At 35.2% G+C, this 25620-nt stretch overlaps 1 protein-coding gene across 7 annotated transcripts in view; it reads left to right on the top strand.

Annotated features, from left to right (window-relative positions):
* The window catches only part of neto1l (neuropilin (NRP) and tolloid (TLL)-like 1, like), a 102053-nt gene extending 78435 nt beyond the window's left edge, over positions 1 to 23618 (top strand). For 2 of the 7 annotated variants that reach the window (XM_083530297.1, XM_083530299.1), the window contains 5 exons: positions 277 to 505; positions 9555 to 9668; positions 14890 to 15355; positions 16319 to 16393; positions 22958 to 23618. In XM_083530297.1, coding sequence (XP_083386423.1) covers positions 277 to 505; positions 9555 to 9668; positions 14890 to 15355; positions 16319 to 16379 — 870 coding nt within the window. In that variant the 3' untranslated portion in view covers positions 16380 to 16393; positions 22958 to 23618. Of the gene's footprint in view, positions 1 to 276; positions 506 to 9554; positions 9669 to 14889; positions 15356 to 16318; positions 17150 to 17224; positions 17733 to 22957 lie in introns of those variants that run through there. The other 5 variants (XM_083530295.1, XM_083530296.1, XR_014531631.1 and 2 more) reach the window with 4 other exon arrangements.
* The last annotated feature ends 2002 nt before the right edge of the window (positions 23619 to 25620 follow it).

Raw genomic sequence — 25620 nt, forward strand, 5'->3', positions numbered from 1 at the left:
GCACAAATTGATGCTAAAACTTTGTGTTCTAAAGTACAGTATTTATTATTTTAAGGTTATTTCATTTGCACAAACATAAATCTTCTGTACTGGTTAGTGCTGCATTGTCATTGTGTCTACTGCCTTATGTTGTTTTTTGCACTTCATGTGACACAATTAGTTGTGTGATATGTGTATTGTGTTACTTTTTTTAAATGTATGTTGTCCTAGCTGGCTAACTATTTGTGATAGATTGGGATGTGTTTAAAGCAAATATTCTTTCTCTTTTCCTTTCAGATTTACCTGCGGTTCCTGGACTACGAGATGCAGAACTCAAACGAGTGCAAGCGGAACTTTGTAGCAGTGTACGACGGCAGCGGCTCCGTTGAGGACCTGAAGTGTAAATTCTGCAGCACGGTGGCCAGTGACGTGACGTTGAGAACCGCACTGGGTGTGGTGCGTATGTGGGCAGATGAGCACAGCCGCCGCAGCCGCTTCCGCATCCTCTATACCACCTTTAGAGAGCGTAAGATGCCCAAACACAACACACTCAAACACACACACACACACACAGACACCATCCAAGTACTTAACGTATAATCAGATTTTTTCTAAATATATTTCCATAAAAAATACACCATCATTTAACACATATTGCCATTTAACTGCTGAAGCCTGAAACTGAGCTGTAATGAGCAAGTTTAATGGCTCTGTTTTGTGTAAGATGTGTAATAATGGCTGCTGTTATTTTAATTCTGCAAGTCAGTGCTTTTCCACTATTGAGCCATGGTGCAGCTATGCGCAACAAGATCAACACAAACCTCAAGGTTTTTTCCTCTCTCTTTCTCTTAAATGCTTGTAAATCCCTATAAAGGATTGGCCACAAGGTAAAAAGCTTAGTAGCTTTTGAAATCTGTAAGTTTGGCTAATGGTGGTCATTTTAATGGTTTAAAAAATTATTCATTCATTCATTTTCCATCCATTTTTCAAGGTAGGCATCAAGGTGGCAATTAAAAAAAAAAATCAGCCTCAACTTCTTTAATCCTAGCTGCTGAACTGTTTCAGCTCTTCCTGGGTCAATCCCAAACGTTATGTAGTCAACTGGCAAAATAATCTTTCCAGGCGGTTTGGGGTCTTGTCTCTAGCCAGTGAGATGTGCCTGAAGTCCCTTCCCAGAAGCTGATTAGATGCCATCCATGCCCAATCCACCTCAGCTGTCTTCTCACAGTTAAGCAATGGTTCTATACCAATGCACTATTGGATCGTCAAGCTCCTCACCCTACTACAGAGAATCAGCCAGCAACCCTGTGGAAGTTCCTAAGTTTCTTCTTCCTACACTCACTTCTGGCCACAGTAGAGTGACCAGTACACAAAGAGCCTTACTTACCTTAAACAAACTGAGCTCCTCATTCACCATCATAGGCCACTAAAGTGGATTACTCCTGCTACACTGACTCACTTTATTTGTTGATCTTGAACATCCTTTTTTCACTTGAGAGTAGATTTCAAAAATACTTAAACTCAAGTTGAAGTTCATGGTCTTTCCACCAGAAGGGAGCATCCTGTTCTTTTATACTATGGTGCATTGTGAGATTGCATGAATTCATAAGCCCTAATGCCTACCTTTCAGAAAAAGGACAGACAGGATTTTATTGGCATGTCAAAAATATTTGGGTGAGCCATCATAATATTAAATGACCTTCACAATTCTGCCAAAGTGTGCAGACAAGCACAGCAACAGATGAGGGGGCGGTGGTGGACGAGCATTTTTAATAGCTTCAGCAAAAATAACCCTGAATCCATTAAAAAATATAAAATTACTCTCCATCATGTTCTTTTCGTGTTGGTTGGTAGTTGCTGGTTAGTTGATTGGTTTGTTGGTTGGTTGGTTGTTTGGTTGGTTGGTTGGTTGGTTACTCAGTTTTCTTGGATTTTTGATTTTGCCTCTCTCAATATCTTCATCTAATTTGCTGCAACGGTTCAACCAGTTGTTTCTTGGGAATCCTAAGTATGTGGAGTGAATAGAACTGTACTAACCTACACCCTTTCCTTTGTTATTCCATGCACCCTACTATTTTTGTCTTTTTTTCCTAAAGAATTATTCAAACTTAATCATCCAGCCACATGACCATAGTTGATCCAGTTCAGCCGATAATTGCTTACTGATTTGAGGCCAAAATCTTACTCCTGCTTAGTATTATTAGGATCCTGCAGTAAGACACGATTACATTTAACAGTCTGACTAAAGTTTTTAGGTGTTGCTTTATCAATACTAGATAACCCTTGTTCCTCATAATGGCACCCATTACCATGGTGCACAATCCCACAAAAGGCTGTGACTATATGGCTTTATGAGATTTCACTGGCAGTGTATTCTTATATACTGACAAATTCACTCATGATAGATCAAATTCAATAATCCCAGTCTGTATTACAAATCTGATGAATGATTTCATTCTTGACATGAATATTTAGATAATTTTGTTCTCGTTTTTTTCTTTCTATAAAAGGTGATGTGGTGCTTGTTCATACCAAAGAAACATATTTAAATGTATGTATGTCATACAAGTAGTACAACACTTATTTTGCCCTGATAACGTCCTGCAGGTGTGACAACTTGAACATTTCATTTGATAGTCCAAACCTTTCAATAAATTTTAAAAGAAATACATATCTTTACATAAACAATGAATTTTTTGTGGGGCCTTTTGATATCCCAAATTTCATGATGCATATTTAAAATACCTTGAAATATTGTATTATGACTTTTACATTTATCTTAGAGAATTTCTAAACAAACTAATTATTTTAGGCCAAAGAGCATAAACTAGGGTCATATGTAACATAAGGTTGTGTCCTGTTTGGACTATTAGATCCCATTTATGTATGAGTTTGGACATTGGACTTCTTTGAACGTTTAAAGGCTCTGGATCTATCTCTGGAGCTCTCATTAGATCTATATTGTAGACTGTAGAAATTAATTAATTACACACAATTAATACACATAATTCACTTATATATTTTATTTTTTTTTACAGTCTGTAAAGCTGCTTTGAGACAATGTACATTATAAAATGAACTTAATTTGAACTTGAACTACCCCCTAGTAAAGAAATGTAAATATTTGTATTATAGTGACGTTTCAAACAAACAGTTTTCTTGCATATTGAGAAGCCCAAATGCTTCTAGACTTTGTCCTCTGCACAAACAAAACATAAGAGCAGCATTTTGGCAAGAAACATCAGCTGCATGTGCAATGACGCAAAAATGAAGCTGTCAAGGAGAAGAACACGGTTCCTACTGTGGAACATATGGAAGGCTTATGTTTTATAAACTTATGTTTTAGGGATGCTTTGCTGCATCTGGCACAGTGAGTCTTGAATCTGTGCAAGGCAAAAATGAAAATCTTAAGACTACCAAGCTATTCTGGAGTGAACCTTTCTGCCCATTTGAATCCTATCAAACATCTATGGAGGGGGTTAAAAAATGCAGCCCTATTTGTGCCAGGTGCAGAAGTGTGATTGACAGCTGTAGAAATTTTTTTGTACTGATGGGCCCTAAAAGTTGTGTAACAAAATTGAACCCACCTCTTTTTTGCAAGTTGATACCCTTGAAATAACCAGGGCATAAATATCATACAAACTAAGAGCTAAATCAATTTCTAATAAATTTCATAAAACATCAGTTGTTAGTTTTGGTTTCTTTTTTTTCTAGATATGGCATCACACCAGTCCTGTCTTCTAGCTGTCTGCAGTCCATAATACACAGCATGTTAGCTTCACGTTCAGTAGTTGGATTTTTCTCTGTAGTTGATGTTGGAAGCAGATTATCTCTCTTGCTCAGATGTTTGTTTAGCTTCACACTCGAGGATTACTATGTTCCTAAATAAAATGCGTTCAACATTCAATTTGCACCAGCAGTATAGTTAACATTTCTGACAGGCCCCAAACTTGACTTGATAATATTCCTGGCCTGGCTTTTTGAACTTGATACATGTCAGGGTTTCAGTGTGTTGAGCTTTTTGTTTCGAGCTATCGCTTCACTGTTCTATCGCTCACGTTAGAGATTGTGGGGTTCACCCTGTGCCGCTCTCTGGCTGGTCTGTTCCCTGATACTTGGTGCCACAATGTACCTATGCTTGCTTGTGGGAGGTTGGATGTGCTGGGCGACTGTGAGCATAATTGGATGTTGTCCCCCCATGGATGCACTGCTTCTCCTTATGATGAAGGACAGAACTGCCAGACAATCAAAGGTAATGAGCATGACTGACAGTCAGACTAGTCAGAGTTGCTTGGAGCCTGTGGTATGTGTCATTTTTGTAAATAAACTGAAGTTTTGATGATTTACATTCATGTCTGAATTTTTTGTTTACAAGTTTAGCACAATAGCTGTCACTTCAGCTAGCAGCTTAGCCAGTATTTGGTACAAAATATACTGATTAGGAGAGACTAAGAATTAAACAACAAGAAAAACATTCAAATTTAAAACTAAATTCAGGAGAATTTCTTTTTAATAAATTCAAATACAATTTCACATCCATCATATAAGTTCCTGTGAATGATTGTAATGTGAATAAGTGTCATTTTTCATACATTTTCATAATTTTGTCTTATCATATAATTTTTTATCAAATCATTACACTTAAAAAGAAAAAACTGAATTAAAAACTGAATTAAAGACTGACTTATATTGTTATGTTATTGTTATTTACATGACTGTAAATTACTACATTGTGCATCAAATTGTGTATCAAAGACTTTCGAAAAATCATGGAATATTGTCCACCCTTACCTTGCCTTTTTTGGTTAAGCAATATTATTATATTATTATTACTATTATTGTTATTATCTATGTATGATTTTTAATTAACAAAATACTGTTTTTATTATAACACAAAATATAATACTTCTGAGACTGGAGCTTTTGTCAGCAGAGATCTGCAGCACCACCTAGTGAAGAAATGAACCTGATTGTTAAAACCCATGAGCATGTCGGACCCAAAGCAATGAATCATCCTAATTTACTCTGTCATTAATATCCTCCTCGGGAGTGAAAACATCAATACTTCACTGTGGCCTTGGAGCTCTGAGATGCTTTTAAAATAGTCCTTTTTCAAAACTCAATATGTCGCCGAAATGCAAGTTTAATTCAGTCACTCCCTACTGCCAGTATCCTGCTGCGTTACTTCTCCTGCCTAAGCGTTTCCTGCTCTAACGCACCTGATTCAGCTCACCAGCTCATTAACACACCCTTCATTAGAGTAAAACTGTTAGATTAAGTTCACTAATTCTGCACCGTTGTCCTCATGAATGGCGTGTTAATGAGCTGATTGACTCAATGAGATGATGCACATGTGGCAGAGCAGGAAAGCAGTAGAATATTCATGGAGCATGACTAATGGTAATTTTCCACCAGACGTGTGGTATGGTGTAGTGTGGTATGTCATGGCCTTATTTTAGTTAATATACATCTTACCTAGTGCCCTACTGTACCAGACCATACTATACCATGTCTGTCTAAATACTCGATTCTGATTGGCTTGAAGCTGTGCTTTCAAACCGTTCTGCTCAGTTTAATCATGTAAATTGTGATGTAATACAATTAAGTTACATGACAAACTTTAAGAAATGGTTGACATGAGATCATGGAAAACTGCAGGAGGCACTAACAGCTTCATTACTCTTATAGACGTGGCACAGATCTTTCCCTCCTAACCATTTATTAAAATTGATTCACATAAATGTAATTGCATATTTACACATTTTACTTGTTAAATTTGTTGGGTAAATTAGTTATTTCATTTGGAAGATGTTCCTTTAGAACATCACAATGTGCATGTTGCTAGCAGCAGTGATGGACAAAGAACACAAAGCATGTACTTAGAGAGAGACTAAAATATTACTCTAGTAAAATTAAATGTGCTACTTTTCAACTTTCACTTATTTAAAAGTACAAAAGTGGTATCCTTTAAATGTACTTAAGAATCCAATTTACTATAATTTATTAGGGCTATAATGTCCTGTTATCTTTTTTTGTGACAAGACTGTTGCTTAATCAACAGACTCTGTTCTCATACACTGAATGATATCTATTAAACTGATCATGAGTCACAAACCTTCTTTTCAACTACTTAAAAGAAATCACGCAAAAAAAGGCCACGGCTGTTGTTGCAATTTAGAGTCGGGAGTTTCTTCCATAATTTGTAGTAGATACAAAAAACAAGTTCAAAACAGAACACACTCTACTCTGAGTGGTGGCTTGAAGTTTTGATCCACTGATTTAGCAAAATGTAGTTGAGTAAAAGAGAGAATATTTGACTTTGAAATGTAGTGAAGTTAAAGAAAAATTCTCCTCAAATGGAAATACTTTAGTAAAATACAGATACACAAAAAGCTACTTAAGTACAGTAACATTACATTTCCGTCGTTATTGTCCACCACTGGCTAGCAGAGTTACAATGGCGTTCAATTGGATTCGAATTCAAATAGATTCCAGTCAAGTCAAGTCAAGTTTATTTCTATAGTGCTTTTCACAACAGACATTGTCTTAAAGCAGCTTTACAGAAATCAACAGTCAAGGTGAACGGTGTGCATTTATCCCTGATGAGCAGCCGTGGCGACTGTGGCAAGGAAAAACTCCCTTAGATGTAATGAGGAAGAAACCTTGAGAGGAACCGGACTCAAAAGGGGAACCCATCCTCATTTGGGTGACATCAAGAGTTTGATCATAAATCTTTCAACAATACAGAACACTGGAGAGTGAGAACTAACATGAGCACTGGAGTATAAGATTATAAGTAATTTTCTTTCTATAGTCTTTAATAATCTTTATACAGTCTATATGGTTACAAAACTAAGACCCACTAAGGTCAACATTTGTGATCCTCACAGATCCAGCATCTGCTATTTTATATTAACAATAATTCCAATGAGATGTGCTGGATGTATCAAACACTGAACCCCAAATTGCACTGGAGATATAGATGAGGAGCTAAAAGATCTGGACAGATTAAAGGAATAAAGCACTCTTTCATGGCTGACTCTTCGCTCTGACCCCAGCGTCTGAACATCGCTGGAATAGGCAAAGAATTTCTCTGTGCTGTAATGTACATGTGACAAGTAAAAAAAAAAACACCCCTTCTTTAAATCCCATTATCACTAAAAAGTCAGATAGCATTGTGAGTAATGTAGAAAACCAAAGCAAACACAGACCAAAAGGTCAATGTAAAAAATGTGCAAAATAAATCTGAATTAGATATTTTCATTTACATTTTATTACCACTATTTGTAAATTTATCCCAGGATGAAGAGTTCACAGAAAATGGTATTGTAATGAGTGAACATGAAGCTTTAAAAGGGAGCCCAATAATACAAATGAAATAATCACAAAATCTATTTCTATATATGAATAAAGAGATACATAGAAATTGTAGAGAGGGGTTTTTCTTTATTCAACAAAATTATGGTACGCCATGAAGATCTCAGTATCCAGTACACATTGAGAAGCTGAACCATGATTTTATTTATACCTGACCTTGATTTAATCATTACATACTCATGCCTTAAAGATAGCAATAGTCATTTAGTACCAGTACAGTATAAGCATCTAGCCATCGGCAAAGTTCGTAACATCTCGGGCACAATGTTCCTGTACATAGATTTATTTACAGAGCAGGTTAATCCAAATCAAATCCAAATATTAAGGTCATCAAACAGGCCAAGGTGAATAGACATTGTATGGCAAACAGAATCACATTGGATATCCAAATCGCACAGGTAAACAACAGCAGGCAGGGTTTAGTACACAGTCAAACAGCGCACAGAGGGATCAAAACACACAGCTCAAAATTTGTCAAATAAATTCTGCAAGACTGCTGTAGAGTGTTTAAGGCAAACAGAAGTTCTTGCTTCTGTTTGCAGGTGCAGTAGTCTTTTTTTTTTTCCTAAAAAAATTAAATGATTAAAAAAATCACCTAATCTTTTGTTTTAGGAAAAGTGTATTACAAGGCTGGGAAAAAATGTTACTAAACCTATATTCTGGTTTGTTTGTATTTCAATTGGACTTTTGCCAGTCATGTGCTTAAATCATAATGGTCATTGCTAATGGTATCCACGTTAATAGGAGGTGGGAGAAAATATTGGAGGAAACTGAAATTCTGCACAAACAGTATTTTAGGATCAAACTAGGAACACTGAAGTTGCCATAGTTCATCAGTTGTTGATATACTGATAAATAGAACCAGCTATATTAATAGGAAATATTACTAACAGGTCCAACAGAAATAATTATTGTTGGATGAAATGGGACAAGAAATCGATGTTTGTCAATAGCCAAAAAACAGTTATTTTAATACAAGCATGTAGTGTAAGTGTAACTAATTGTTACTGACACAATACAACGTCTCAAATCAAAAAACAATTTCCAGCATACCATATTTCATTTCCCAGTAGTTCTACGGTAACCATGTAATACTACATCTTTACAAACTGAAACAAAGTGATGCATTCCACCTAATGCTATGACAGAGATACACAAGCTTAGTCTTGAATGCCTTAAAAGTCTAGATGTCTTGTTAAAAGTGGCTTTGCAAGTGTTCTTTTGTATCTACTGAACGTCACTGACATTTATCTTCAGCATCTCTTGCATTCACAGCCCATAAACACTGCCAGTGTGAGTATAGTGGAAGAACCAGAAACATAAGGAGTGTGCAGTAAGCCAATCAAAGTGGCATTTATGTTGTAAGTGAATAAATGTGCAAAATGTGAGCAAAATGATTAACCAGGTGCCATCATAGTAGTCTGAGCCCTATGGTGGTGAATATATTTAATGGTCATGTTTTGTACACTGCACAATGTATACAAGCAACATTATGCTGTCTTTACATTTTTATACTAATATACTTTACATTATTTCCATTTCATTTTACTTTACTGGCAGGTTATTAAAACATCTCACTGCATGTAGTATTGTGTTGTGACAAATCAAATTTGAATTTGTATATTTTATGAAATGTGAGGTTTTTTTACCCAGAATAACATACTACCCACTTTTATCGCACAATTGTGATGATTCCTGAGCAGATGCACTTGAATAAATAAATAAAAGTGACTTCTGAACAAACCATTCGATCTACCTTTTTCTGCATTTTGTTAAAACTAGAAAAAACAGCTAAATTTATATCTCAGTACTCTTACAATACCCAAGGTTCCCTGGTGGTCTAGTGGTTAGGATGCGGCGCTCTCACCGCTGCGGCCCAGGTTCGATCCCCAGTCAGGGAACCAACCCCAGCCATTAGGGTTGCACAAGCTTTAGTGCCGGTCCCAAGCCCGGATAAATTGGGAGGGTTCGTTAGGAAGGGGATCCAGCGTAAAAACATGCCAATTTAAACATGCGGATGATCCGCTGTGGCGACCCCTAATGGGAGAAGCCGAAAGAAAGTTTTTTTACTCTTACAATACCTAACCTTTTTCAGCACTAGCGCTTACCATTCTAAAAATCTTCGTCTACCCTAGTATGACACAGGCCAAAAAAATCAAATTCAAAGAAAAAATTGAATAAATATTTTTTTTTTTCAGCTCCATGCGATGCTGACATGTTCTTCTGCCACAGCAACATGTGCATCAACAACTCACTGGTGTGTAATGGGATCCAGAACTGTGTGTATCCATGGGACGAAAATCACTGCAAAGGTGAGTTCTTGTGCTATACATAAGACGTCCTCATGCTAGTTCACAAAGTCAAACACAAAGACAATTAATGATTCTGAAATAATTCATGCAAGCAAAAAAATCGTGAACAAAAATGTGGTATTTTGCCTTAGCTGATGGACGTTAGTGCTTGCAATGTTTTCATGGGAAAGGATGTTAAATTCCTGCTATGATTTTGTGCAAATGATGAAAGCTAACATATTTAATAAATTAAATCAGTTTGCCACAGTGTTTTCTTTTAACACTGTGTTTGTATGAATTTTAAATAACCACGTTCCCTGTGTGATGTGCTTGGAGTTCTTGATCACCTGGGTACAATGTAGATCTTTTTGGTTTCCTTGTAATTTCTTTTCACTTTACTTAATTCACACATGTTTTAAAATTTCTCTAATGTTTCTCTAGGGATTAAACATTTCAGGTGCTCTTATCCTGTTAAATAAATGTAATTATAAATGTATTTTAATGGCATAGAAGCCAATCTAAATAATACATTACATTAATAAAGGTTGAACCATAAATATGCAAGCGTAAATAAACAAGAGCAAATGATTGCACCGCCATGTATTCCCTTTCTTGCTTTTTTAGCAGCTTTTATGGCCATTAAAATCTTAATACACTGCCTCAACACCTAAGCAACATTAATATTTTAGCTAACAACACTTTATGTAACCCAAACTGATGCAGTGAGTAGTTTCTAATTACTTATAAATCCATGTTAGAAAACATGGAAAAGATGTTACTCTGTTTCAGAAGGGTCAAATTATTTGGCCTGCATCAACCAAAGAAAACTATGAAGATTGTTTAGGTTTTGGTTTTATGATATGTTTAATAATGAAAATAAGCATTTTCAAATTGCAAAGAGAATTTAGGACTAAACAGCAAGTGTATGTTAGGGAGCATAAAAATTAAGCAATGGAAAAAGGTCATGTGGTAAGAAAAGAGGCAGTGGCTACTGTACAAGGTTGTGGGGGAATGGTTATGATCTGGGGTTGTTTCAGTTGTTCAGGTCTAGGTTTAGCAGTGTTATGTGCCCAAAGAAAATGAGATCCGCTGACTACCTGAGTATACTGAATGCCCAGGATTTTTTAATCAATGGATTTGTTCTTCTCCGACATGGGCATATTTCAAAATGACAATACCAGGATTCATTGCGCAAGAGACATCATTTACAAACGTGGATTGGCCACCACAGAGTCAAAAACTCCAATGAAATTTTTTTTTAGATGTGCTGGAGAATACTTTAACAATGATCTGTCTCTCTAATGATCAATCCAAGATCTTGACAGAAATTAATGCAATTCTGGTAGGAAATAAATGTTGACATTGCATAAGCATCAAAACAATGCTATGGCAAATGGCATAAGAAAAGAGGTCCAGTAAATTATTGTGTGACTCCATTTGCCTAGACAGTGTATTTTGCCATGGGCTTGACCCATGTTTACGTAAGTAAAATCTGCTGTAGTCTGAAAATGTCTCATTTTTGTTGTCTGTGCTACTGCTATGTAATAGGGAATGAACTATATGAATGTGTTTTAAGATTTGTTGCTCTGTAGAGAAATCCCAAACCTAAAATTTCTCAGTGAAATTACATTTTATAGCTAATGTCTATAAAAAAAATAATTGTGTACAAAGTTTCTATTGATGGGTTTCATTGGCCTCTTGATTTGAGGGCTAAGATCAAATAAATTTGCAATTGGTGAACAGAATTGACTAATAAGTTACTTTTTATAATAAAAAAAAATACTTTTATAAAATACTTTATAATATTAAACTACAGTGGAACCCGGTTATCTCGCCCTCGGTTACCTCGACAACCCTATTGAGTCGGGGTTTTTGAAGTGGAACCGCCAAATTCTTGCTTTTTCTAAGCATTTTTTATCGGTTATGTCGCCGAACCCTGATATCTCGAGCACAAGGGGGAAAAATTTGCCATTTAACGTCGGTTATCTCGGTGCAGCCGCAGAAGAACTCGCGGAAGTGGCGGAAAAATCAAACCTTACAGCTGCTACAGGTGTTGTATTGTATACTGGTGAATCTCTGCTGTTAGTTAGTGCTAGTGTTCGTAGTGTTAGTAGGGGCGCGGCACGGCTTTGGGAAGAAAAGAGCAGCCGTTGAGAGAGTGCCGGTGGGAAGACACGTACCGGGATACGCATGAGTGATAACAACGACCGCCGTGAACCAACATATACCAACAATAACGGACAGTGAGAGTGTGGAAGTTTAAATAGAAGCTGGTGATGATGATAAACGAGCACCATATGTGCGCGATTAAAGCCGGGAGCTTCAGAGAAAGCGGCCGAGAAAACACCTGACACGCTGAAGGGGGCTGAAGGGGGCGTGGCAGGTGGATTCATGACAGATAAACATGTACTGTATGTATTTTTATAGCATACCTTCATCAAACAAATCGCGGCAACGCTGTTGTGTAAAAAAACCCTTCAAAAACACGTGCATGCACATTCTCATTTATTAACGCACATCATGTACATAAAGAAATTTCAAGCACGTTAATATACTGCCGCCAATTTGATTTTCGTTTATCTCGATCATCGGTTACCTCGATGCTTTTTGGCGACCCCCTAGGACATCGACATAACCCGGGTTCCACTGTATATAGTTAATGTATCATCTGTCTGCAAACACTGGTGATTATTACAGTCAGTTATACTGACAATTTTATAATTAAAATAACAATTATGCTTGCATTCAATTGACTATGGGGGTCAAGACAGGGGGTCAAATGTGATTCGACTTTTCTGTACATTCTTACACAAAACAAACTTTTAAAAAAATCACATAGTATTTATTATTTACACATAAAACTATGCAGAGACACAGTGGATAAATGAGACCACTAGTCTTTCGGTCCCATTACTCTAAACATTTGAATACTCCTACTGTTTTAACATACACAGACAAACCGATTGAAACATATAAAGAGGCTGATTGTGAGTTTGGAATCACTAAAATATGAGCTTGCTAGAGACTAAAGGTGCAACACTGCCCTACATCAATTAAACCAAAAAAGAACAGTACAGTAGGTGAACATATTTCTCACACATGGACAGGTGGTCCATAAAATCATCTTCATAAAATTCACAGTAGGAATTAAGTGGCGACATGGGAAAAAAATGAGATCACAATTTTTTTTTTCTACTTCTCTTTCCTTCCTTGATCAATTTCATTTGTTCGTATGTCACGCTAAAATACCAGTATAAACTGTATGCCATCTGGCTTTTTGTCTCCCATTTCCTTCCACAGTCATTGTTTCTTGCTCCCATTAACCCTCTATTCTTTCTGTTGATTGGTTGCTCTTGTTCCTTGTTCACCACTTTCCATATTTGCCACATGGTCCTTTTCAGATTGCTGCTCTTTTTTTTACAAGGCTGACTTCTAGACTCTTACTGGCAGCCATCTTACTGACATTATCTCTGTCTATGATCTCTGGGTCCTTCATGAGATTTTAGATGCTTGATGCCAAGTTAATGGTGTGTTTACGTGAGATTGTGCAAATTATATGAGAAGATTCTACAGTTGATTTTTTGCAGAATAAAAATGTTGAAACAGTTCTGTATGCAAGATGCAATGTTTATGTTTGTAGGTTTCAGGATAAGATGATTGAGTCATTAGGTGGAAGTAATGAGATACTTGCTCATTGTTTTTTTTCCAGTTCTTAGAATCATTCTAACTTAAATAATACTTTTACTTTTGCTTTTAGACCATTAAAAGCATTTCACCATTTTGGTTTTGTCACTTACACTAATACATGCATATGCACCAATCCATAATGTAATACAATGCAATTTAATGTCCATTGAGAAACAACACTGCCTCTGAAAGTGCTACATGTGACAGTGGGTAGCAACAGTTGCTAAGCAGTGATTACATGGGCCAAAATATTAGGCTGGGTTTAAGACTGGGACAAAGCAATTACCTGATAGGAAAAGCTCAAAGTGCAGCATTCTGCTGACATCTGTTGGTCAAGTTATTGTCAGTGCATGAGGATAACGTGAGGATTTTAGATAAACACTATATGGACAAATATATTTTCACAAATTTCCACAAGCACACCCAATAAACTAGTGGATCATCTTCCCAGAAGACTGGAGGTTATTATAACTGCAAATAGGCATAAATGTGGAAATTGATGTTTAAAAATCGCATATGAACATAGTCAGGTGTCCACAAACTTTTGTCCACATAGTGTATTTTATAAATAATATTCCAAAAAAACAAACCTTAATTTGCTTCAGATATGTAGGCTTTTCTCTGGCTATGAATTTTTCAGTATGTATTTTGCCCAAGAGATTTATATAAGCTGATTTTTCTGCTTTTCTGAATGTATTGTTAAGCGAACAAACTCTTACAAATAACTGCTAATCACCCTGGATCTTTCTAAATGCATGTGTAAAAATCTATATAGAATTATAGAACCTATATAGAATTAACAACAAATGTGAGATTTGTTGAGAAACAAATTGGCCCACAAAGTCACCAAGCCCACTTTTCAGCAAGGTCGAGGCAGGCCTTCAGCTTCCCTTTTTGAAGCTCTTTGAAGTTCATCTAGCGACTCTTGTTATCTCAACAGCGGTAATAAACACGTCAAGCATGTGAAGTTGTGTCCTTCCTCACGCTCCTAAGACCGCGGCCACATCCTACACGTTTATTATAGCAGATATAAATTGCTTCTCTGGAGCACACTCATGCTATAAAAACACCATGGAGAAAATCCTCACCTCCAGCTACTCATTATAACTGTATATGACTGTAATCAGGTCACACATTAAAAAAATAAATAAATAAATAAATAAATAAATAAATAAATAAATAAATAAATAAGGGGGATTTATAAGAGTTGGGGGATGGAAGGGGTCATGCAGAAGAGTGTGTGTAGAGAAAAGAAGAGGTTTGTTCAGCAAATGGTTAGCTTAAGCCAGACATCTAGACATATTAGCTGTAATATTATAATGCATGTGACTTAGTATATATATATATATATATATATGGATTTTAATATGTACTGTGACACCTTGAAGCAGAACATGATGTCCTCTATTTAGAAACTGTGCCGAATAGCAGATTTCCAACATTAAAATTACCCCAAACACACCGCCAAGATAAAAACTCCCTTGCTGAAGGTGAAGGTGATGGACTAACCAAGTATGTCACCATGCCTAAACCCTTTTTCATTGTGTTTCATCAGAGAAAAGAAAAGCGAACATCCTGGATAACCTGAACAACACTAACGGCAGCATCATTGGCGTGACGTGCTGCATCGTCCTCGTCCTCCTCGTCGTCTCGGTCACGGTGCAGATCAAGCAGCCACGGAAAAAGTACGTGGTGCAGCGCGACGACTTTCAGGAAGCGTTTCAAGAAACACCTCGGCGCTATGACCTCGGTGACATTGCTGAACTTACAGATGATGTTGAGACGACCTTCCAGAAGCGGTGCGTCCACGAGCACCACTGTGGCCGAGCCAAAACGGCGGCTGTGATGGATCCGCATCATCACCACCACCATTACCATCATCATCATCACGATAACCGGCGTAGCATCGTGGTCATGAAGCACAGCTACTCGCAGGAAGAAGCAGAGATGGAGGACGAGCTTGATGAGGAGGTTCCAACCACAAGCCACCGACTGGCCAGACACGACAAAGCAGTGCAGCGGTCAGTATCCATTGATTTCTGACCAAATAATCCAGCATACGTCAAGGAACCTAATTGCTTCCCATGACTTTCATTCAAAGTCTCTCTTTGCGTTAGTTATTTTATTTGTCCCTTCTCCTTCATATACTGTTCTGTTTTTTTGTTTTTTTTTAAGCTTCCATCATTTTTGCTTTGGTTATTTGTCCTTGGCGGTCCTTCTCATGTCCTCCTTTCACTTTTTCATAAAACTTTTTTTTTTTTTTTGCTCTCCTTGCTCTTTCTTTTTACTTTTTTCAAGTGCAAGTTCAAATTTTTATTTATAACTCTACATACTGAGTTAGATTACCATATTTGATGCAGTTGTGTAACTCCACATGAGGTGTTAGATTACCGTATTTGCTTCAGTTTCATAAATTCACATAAGAAGTTAGATTACCACCCTTGATGTAGTGTACTAACTCCATACAAGGTGATCGAATGCCATATTTGCTTCAATTGCATAAATCTACATAAGGAGTTAGATTACCACATTTGCTGCATTTGCATAACTCTATATAAGCAGTTGTATAGGTTACCCTTTTTGCTGTAGTATATAGTATATAGTTTACATAAGTTTATCTACATATTTTACACTAAAGCTGTAACAAATGAGCAAATTATAATAGACAAATGATCAGTTTGCAGTGTGAGTCTCAGTACCAGAATGGGAAAGAAAAAATATTGTCAGGGTACACCCAACAGGAAATGCTGATTCAAACAGTTATTTAGAAAAAGGAATAAATTCTGTGATCAATTTCACTGCATTTTGGATTAATGATTAATCATTTAAATATGTTTAACAACTTAAGCATTAAATTATAAATTATTCTTTAAGTGAGCAATTCAAACAGGAAGCCTACAAGACATAAAGCTGAATTATAGATAACATTTCTTCCTGTGTAAAAGAGAATCAACTTATTAAATATGACAGCGGTGATATTGCAGGTTCTGCCTCATTGGGTCTCTAAGCAAACACGAATCAGAGTACAACACGACTAGGGTGTAGGAGACGATCAGGAGGTAAGAGTCCCTAAAAAAAGCATGATATGGATCATTTCTTTCAAATATTATGAAGCCATTGTGAGTAAGTGCTTTTGTTTTTACCACTTGGATGTTGCATCATCTTGCTTGCTGGTGAAGTTTTTTGTGATATATAGATTTTTTTTTCATTGTCATTGTTATTCTTTATGTTTACACCTGTACATGATTTGCTTATATGCATGGACTGTGTACAGTAGATTTCAATTTCAGCGCTGTATTGACTGAGCAAGATTCAGCCATAAGTTTAAAAGGTTCGATTTTTGCAAAACATTTTATCAGAGGTCATACAGCAGCAAGGTGTACAGTGAAACACTACACAAGTAGAAGATGAAATATGGAGGCAAGAACCTACTCAAGTTAAAGTTAAAACAACAAAATACTCCATTTACATAATCATACAGTATATGCAAGAGTTATGAAGAACAGGGCTGACTACAAGTGATTCCGTTTATAGATCCTTCATTAATTATTATCTTTTTTTTTCAAACCTAGAATTTTCCCTAATGTTTAGAAGCCATATTAAAACAACAACCTGGACTACCTGGCTAATTTAAATTAAACTGCAAAAATCATGATTATAAAACACAATTATAAAAACATAATTACAAAACTTAAATAGCTCTATAATCTATTTTTTGGTGAAAGTATGGAGCAGGTTGAGAAGAGCCTGGAGAGGTGGAGGTACACGCTGGAGAGAAGGGGAATAAAAGTCAGTAGGAGTAAGACAGAGTACATGTGTGTGAATATAAGGGAGGGCAGAGGAGTGGTGCGGTTGCAGGAAGAAGAGGTGGAGAAGGTGGAGGAGTTCAGGTACCTGGGGTCAACAGTGTAAAGTAATGGAGAGAGTGTTAGGGAAGTGAAGAAAAGAGTGCAGGCAGGGTGGAGTGGGTGGAGAAGAGTGACAGGAGTGATTTGTGATAGAAGAGTATCTGCAAGCATGAATGGGAAAGTTTATAGGACTGTGGTGAGACTTGCGATGTTGTATGGTTTAGAGACAGTGGCATTGAGAAAAAGACAGGAGGTGGAGCTGAAGATGAAGATGTTTAGGTTTTCGTTGGGAGTGACGACCATGGACAGGATTAGAAATTAGATTATTAGAGGGACAGCACATGTAGGACTTTTGGAGAGAAGGTGAGGGAGACGAGATTGAGATGGTTTGGACATGTACGGAGGAGGGACATGGGGTATATCGGTAGAAGAATGCTGAGGATGCTGAGACACCAGGAATGAGGAAAAGAGGAAGGCCAAAGAGGAGGTTTATGGATGTGGTGAAGAAAGACATGCAGGTAGTTAGGGTGAAAGAGGCAGATGTAGAGGACAGGGGAATATGGAGACGGATGATCCTCTGTGGCGACCCCTAATGGGAGAATCCAAAAGAAGAAGCAGAAGAAATAGCTCTTTAATCTAACAAGCTGTAAGTTTGCAATCTAAACTAACAAATCTACTAAAAATGAATGTTAAATTAATTATTTAAATTAGATTTGATAGTGAATTTAATTTGTAAAAAAAAAAAAAAAAAAAAAGTATTTTTAGTATTTGTATTTCGAAAGTTAGACAAAAAGTTTTTTTTTTCTTTTAATAAATATGAGTGAAGGTACTTCAATATATTGAATTTTAATAATACTTGAGCAGAAATCATGAAATTTTACATTTATAGCATTTGGTGGTAAAAATAGAACTTAAATACAGTTACAAAGTACAATGTAAAAAAAATTTTGGCTTTAATTCAATATCTTTAAAAAGTGCAAAAAATCTCTCTCTCTCTCTCTCTCTCTCTCTCTCTCTCTCTCTCTCTCTCTCTCTCTCTCTATATATATATATATATATATATATATATATATATATATATATATATATATATTCATTAATAATATTATATTTAAATTAGAAGTGCGCCGAAAGATTTACACATTGGTAAGCCAGTGTCGCATGTACTGAATTTGTATTCTACAACATGTACAACGATGTTGCTCCTATTTAAGATGTCTGAAGAAGTGAATGTGGCTGAATCTATAACATGCTCAAGTCAGATTCTCCTTGAATGAATGTTCATTAATTTGGATCATTTGTCTTTTCAATATGTGTGTATATTGTGAATTGGTTGTCAAATTACATATGCATGTAATAGCACAGGGTTTAATAACACCCCCTCCCCCCCTTTAATCACAACTCACAAAAAGCTATTTTTTGAAGTAATTATATATTGAATTTCCTTTGTGGAAGTGCACTAGCTTCCCTTTCTTTGTTTTTCAGGTTTATTTTCTGCAGAATTTAGATTTGATCTAGAGTGATATATTAGCGAGACAATGCACAACCTTAGGAATGGATTGACACTGGCCGTGTTTACATGCAGATATATTTGTACACTCTGAACCAATTCACTCAAATTGCAAGTTCAGAATGAACAGGTTATACATTTGTTAATTTATATGTAGTATTTTACCTAGATTGACTCTTCACTTGCACACATGTAGGGAAGGAATTAGATGTCTAAGTTGCTCATCAGTGTTTAACTAAAGTATTGCATTCCGGGTACTTCGTTTACATGATGCATGATTTTTAGATTACATTCAACTATTCTCTGATCTACTTTTGTATATAATGTTCCCATAGCTTTTTTGTTTCCTTGTTTGTTAACGGAAGATCTGTGGATCGGAGGTCTATAGTCAAAATAAATAATATAAGCCATGTTATTTTTTCAAACACAATTCTGAAAGAGTGGAAGGGGATTTTAACAAATCAAAAATTTGAGTTAAAGTTTTCAGAGTAACATACTAACTAGTCAATGCAACAGTTGTTCTCAATAACTGACAAAATCTCGACATGGACTACTCTCTCTAAAAAAAAACGGATGTGATTCTGGGTCAATCTGATTCACATTTAGTAAAGATCTTATAAAATCTACAACAAAATATATATGTGCAATGAAGAGCATATAAAAATACCCAAGGTAATGAACAGTTAAAAATAATTGTGCATGTTTGAAGTGGGTTGTGTACATGTTTAGCACATTATTATTTTATATCTTATGCATAATACAATAAATTGTATGTGTGTGTGTGTGTGTGTGTGTGTGTGTGTGTGTGTGTGTGTGTGTGTGTGTGTGTGTGTGTGTGTGTGTGTGTGTGTCTTTGTGTGTGTGTGTGTTTTGTTATTGATCTCCACTCTGTTGCAGAGTCCCTATACTATGTTATACGTTTCCAAAAGTCTGTCTATCTATCTATCTATCTATCTATCTATCTATCTATCTATCTATCTATCTATCTATCTATCTATCTATCTATCTATCTATCTATCTTATAGTATATATGGTAGTTCAGTAAAATGGAAGGATTGTTGAGTATTACACCATCTTAAGTTCATCATAAGACACACAATCTCAACTTATATTCATTAATCATGAAAACTTTTTTGGGGAAAAATAGTTTTACCATTTAGAAAATTCAATATACACAAATATATCTGCTTAGTTTAGAAATGCAGGGTCCTGAATATGAGTCTTTAGTTTTGTTCTAGCTACAATGTTAAAAAAGTAAGTATGTTATAGCCTCAAAAATTAGCATCATGCAAGTCACATGTCATATTCATCACACTCCTTTTAAAACTTAAACCTTCAAAATTATATATGACTTCTTCAGGATTCATAAACCTGGTCAAGTTTGAGATGATTGATGGTTTATTTGGGTCAGGGTTGTTAGATGGACAAATAGGCATGTATGAGGCATGGATAGCTTTAGTGTTGACAGCTTTGTCAGTTCTATAACAAATGTGGTAACTTAGTTAGCCATGGCTCGTGGCTTTAAAATGTTCAAAACCTGTACAATTTCTACAACTACAAGTTGGTATTAATTCATAGTTATTAAACCACCCAAAAATTATTTCAAACGTGCTGGTGAATATTTTGATACAATGCCTCCAAAAGGAATATTATACATAACCAGACTCATTAGCAAAAAAAAAAACTCACATTAAAACCAAATTTATTATCTTAATAATTTGAAAGTGAACCATATTTTTATTTGTAATAATTTGAAAGTGTATTTTTATACACTCGGTAAACTATAAGTATGTTCTGAGAAAGAAAGTGATTCAGTTTATGATTTGACATGTTTTAGTTTTTAATGTCCATTTCATACCCAACATTGTCGTGCAGTGTGTTAAAAATAATAGCAAAAACCTTGCACAATGCTACTTATATGCTATGTATGGCATATTCCTTGTAGCACAAGTGCAAAATTGAAGAGACATTCAGACATTAACCAATGTGTATACGCTACACTTTTAAAAAGATTGTGTACATTTTAAGCAGGAAACTGTATAACTATGTTTTTTTTGTTTAGTTTTTTTTATCTCAAGCTAACCTAATTCATTCAGGGCATTTCATTAGACATAGAAAATGTTGCATATTTGATATACAGATCCCTTGATGAAAATAATTTTCTATATTACCATCTGGGCACAAACTTTTATAGATGAGCTGTCACAGAAATTTGTTATAAGTATCTGTATGTTTAAAGAAAATTAATAAATCTTGAAAAGCTATCAATTTTGTTTGTGTTGTTCCATCTGCCCCAGAGTAACTACAACATCAAAATATTTGTATATAGCTAGAGACATGGATTTACAGCATTTACAGTAAACATTTAAACATTCAGTGTAGCACCAGGGTTCTGAAGGAACGTTGTCTTGTTTTTACTGTGTTCCACTGTGTACAGTAGAAATGACGATAAAAGCCTCTTGACTTGACTTGATATAGGAAAAAAAAGAAAAAGAACATACATAGGGGTGACAAATTAAAGGGAAAAAAATCAACAATGCATCCAAGCCACCAGAATTAATTTATTACATTATAAAAGTAGAATTTGCTGGCAACATTCTTTATTGTAAGCATTTTTGTAGACAATTCCCAATTTTTGAGAATTTGTTCAATTGATAACACCAAATCTTATTGTCAAACGTATTAATAAACACACGTCATATTATAGAGAAGTACAGTAGGTTTACATTACATGCTTACGTTAATTGCATTTGGCAGACACCATTAACCAGTGTGACTTACAATGATCAAATTTTTACTACTGACCAGTTGAGGATTAATGGTCTTGCTCAAGGGCACAAGAGTAGGAACTTGGTGGTGTTGGATTTGAACTCACTGTCTTTCCAATCAGAAGATTTTTATGCATATAAAGTTGGTGGTACTGTGTAACGTTGGAATAAACATTTTATTATTTATTTACTATTAATCATAAATATAAAGATATTAAACAATAGAGTCATTTAGTAGAAGAACACAAGAAAACAAAGAAATTTGCAGAGAAATTGTCCAGCTAACAAAAGAGGAATACTCAAAAATGCATATACAAATGAATGTCACTTGGTCTTTTTACTTGAAGAAATGTGACATTTCTGGCAGGACAGTTGACATGACTTTTTCTCTCGATAGTTTTGTTCACGTTGGTGGGTAAGAAGAAGAACCATGCAATAAATATTACTGAAAGTTTTCCCTAATAAAAAAACATGACAACGTATTAAACAAATTAAATAGTAAAGCACAATAATGGACAATTATTACTAAATTTGACAATAAATCTGGAAGAAACTGCTCACCTCAAAAGGCCAATTTAACCAAATAAAATGTACAAAAACTGACTTATTTTTTTAGAATGGATTCATTTAATATTGAAAGATTTTTTGAAATATATTTGAATTTAATATGGAGCACAATTGTGGAGTTTAGAGGAATTGTAAAAAAAAAAAAAAAAAGTAAACTTAGAGTTACAAACAGGACATTGTATTCAATGTGGAATTTAGTAGTCAGTGTAGTTTGTACTGACCTGTATACTGATATTGTTTACTTGTTGGGTAGGTGGACCTGATCAGGCAGCCAGTAAATATTCAAGTGATTCTAATGTCAGAATATTGGCAATAAGACAATCTGTCCTGCACTCACCTGCTCACTCCTGCAACTGTTTAACTAGCCAATCATGTGTCACATGATTTGAAAAAATAAGAACTTATAGTGTTTTACCAATCTTATAATGAACAGTTTTGTATTCTCATATTCCTGTTTTTGGCTTACAGGAATAAAAGCTGATTTGTGGTCTCTTTCTGTAGCCCATCCACCTAAAGGTTTGATGCATCGATATATCTAAGATATTTTTCTGCACAACATGGTTGTAAAAAGTGGCTATTTGAGTTTATGTAGCCTTCTTGTCAGCTCAAACCTTCTCCTCTGACCTCTCAAGCTGCAAAATTGTGGCTCAAATGTACAAAGAAGAGATTATTGTGGAAAAAGCATTTTTTAAAGTTTTCAAACCAGGGTGTCTGGCACCAACAACCATGCCACGTGCGGATTCATATCGATGTTTGAAGAGAACATTAGCTGAAGGTTTTGAACTGTGTCTGCATGGTTTTCACCATTGTGCTGCTGCCACTTGATTGGCTAATTGGATAATTATACAGCTGAACATGTTTTACTATTATAGGGGACATGATTGTATATTTATGTTTTTTGCTCTTAATAGTTTTTACATTTTTCTCCAGGCAGATGCATCACATCCCTGCATCTTCCCAGGTGTGATGACTCGAAAGAGGAAACTTGTAACACCCTGCTGCCGCACTCTTGTAAACAAAACAGCAGTCACACCTGTGTTTTATTCTGTCAGATTAAACTTTGGTGGGTCGATTGTGCAGTGGATTTTGCTCCAATCCTGACCGAACACTAAGGACAGAATTTCTACAACCATTAATGATAAACTGAAATGTGGGTGTGTTGTTGGGGTTTTGATTAGGATTTGTCAATGTATTTCTCAGTTGTTTCCTATGTGTGGAATATAAATCTGATGAGTTGTGTTTCTCTCTCTCTCTCTCTCTCTCTCTCTCTCTCTCTCTCTCTCAACTGACCTTTTAAGAGACTCTTGTAATGCTAAAATGACTTTTGAATAGATACTATGCTAAATGTTGATGCAAAATTTGACCTTTTTCCCAAATTAATGTGGATTAGTTTCCTGTGATAAGTTTTCTAATCTTATTACAGCTGCCCTGTAAATTTCCATTTAACACTGAATACATCTTTATTAACAAAAACTGAAGGAAAAATGTGAAGCCCCTAAATATAAAGAATTCAAAATTAGATTAGCAAGTCTTGTCTATGCATATGAAAAAATTTTCTATTCTAAAAATCTATCAATAAAATTTAGACAAATGAACACATTTTGGATTGTTTTCTTTTTTTTTCTATCTATCTATCTATCTATCTATCTATCTATCTATCTATCTATCTATCTATCTATCTATCTATCTATCTATCTATCTATCACTAATGTAATCTAATATATTTATCTGCCCAGCTGATATAATGGAAAATGTCCTTAAAGTCTTCTGCATTCTACAAATAGAACTGAAGATTTCTTGTCTCGGGGATGTTTGTTTGAGATAAAAAAAAAAAAAAAAGCAACCGTCCCAGATTAAATTTGTCAATGGAAAACCAAAACAGTTGTTCAGGATTAAAAACACACACAAAAAAACACTAGTTCACTTTACATAAACAGTGCCTGTCGAGCACCCAGTCCTTTTATTGTTTGGAGAGAAATGTGCATGTTCCTTTTATTTTTATGCGACCACCTAGCTCATTTAACAGTATTTGCTTTGACCAAACAAAAACTGCACAGATATTTTTTCATAAAAAAAAAAATCCTCCCTTATAATAAAAGCTTTACACGTTCTTATCCGGATCGTTCGTTTCTCCAAACATGCAGCTGAAATACTTTGCCATGCCTATTGTAAAACCAATGAATGTGTTCTTTGCTAGTTGGATATTTCTTTCTGTCCTTGATTTAGTTCCTCCCAGAGCAGTTCAATAGGATTTAGGTTTGGTGACTGGGCAGGCTATTCCATGATATAACTGGGTGTGTCCAAACATTTGACAGGTACAGTAAATCTCCATAATATTTAGGTAATCAAAAATACACATTATATATAAATTTTTGTTTTAGCCAGGTTAAAATTAACATCTAAAGGAAACTGGTCAGTAGCATAAGTTGCAGACACTATCAGCAAGCCATAAAAAGGAAACATCTAACCCAGGCCAAATGTGGTGAGACCCAAAATGGTAACAAGGGACACAATAAAATGAAACAAACAAACAAAAAAAAAGTATTCCCACTATATTCAGAGACCACAAATACAAATGCAGGAAACAGGCAATCATCAGAAAAGATAGACATGCTCAAAAGACAGGGAAATTTACATTGGTCATTAAAAGCTGGCCAAGGAAACAATAAAAAAATAAATAAAATAATAAGCAAATGAATGGAGGAACATGGCGAGTTTTATACACAGGAGAAATAGGAGTCAGGTGGCAGTAATTACATAGCAGATGACAGGATAACAGCAATAACAATCATTAGGGGCCTCTAGTGGTCAAAACACAACACAACAAGTTCAGAATCCTGAAACTTTACACAAGTCATTTTTGTCACATGTAGAGTTTTGTTTAGTTTTATTTTATTACTTTTAGGTTCTATTGATGTTTCTATCAAATTCAATATTTGTTTACTTTTATTGTTGTGTATAGTTTGAGGCAACTGGTCCTTCGTCCTTTGGGATGAACTTAATCTTATTTAAAAAGCACAGTGGATTTTCACTTATGCAATGAACCCTTTGTAAATTAAAACAATTCATACAAGCATTTACCAGATGTCCTGGTGGCCCGGATTAATCTTACAAAAAATATATTAGAATATAAAAAATATGTTTTTAGAAGTTCAATGGCCCGGGTGATGTGATTATTATATCAGCCTAGCTGTCAAATGTGTGGCTGATAAATATTAGAAATAGTAGAAAAATAGTAGAATTACATTAATTATAAATTACTTTAGAATAATAACACATAAGCAAGCATGAATATTACTGAAAAAATAAAATATTCAAACAACATCATTCAACATCCTGTTTATTTTTCAAATATACATAAAACTGACCCATTTTTGTTTGAATTTTATTTTACTTAAATGTTTTTAATCTATAAACCATAATCAGGGCGTTAATTAAAGCAAAATGTGAATACATTTCTAATATTATATCTAAAATATTTCTAAATATCTAATAAAATATCGAAATATATATTTAGCTATGAGAATGTGTGTGAACAGAAGTATACAATGTGATATGATAGCAAAGAAACTACAATTCCCATTAACACATTC

Source organism: Silurus aristotelis, assembly GCF_946808225.1.
Source record: "Silurus aristotelis genome assembly, chromosome: 25".
Classification (NCBI taxonomy): domain Eukaryota; kingdom Metazoa; phylum Chordata; class Actinopteri; order Siluriformes; family Siluridae; genus Silurus; species Silurus aristotelis.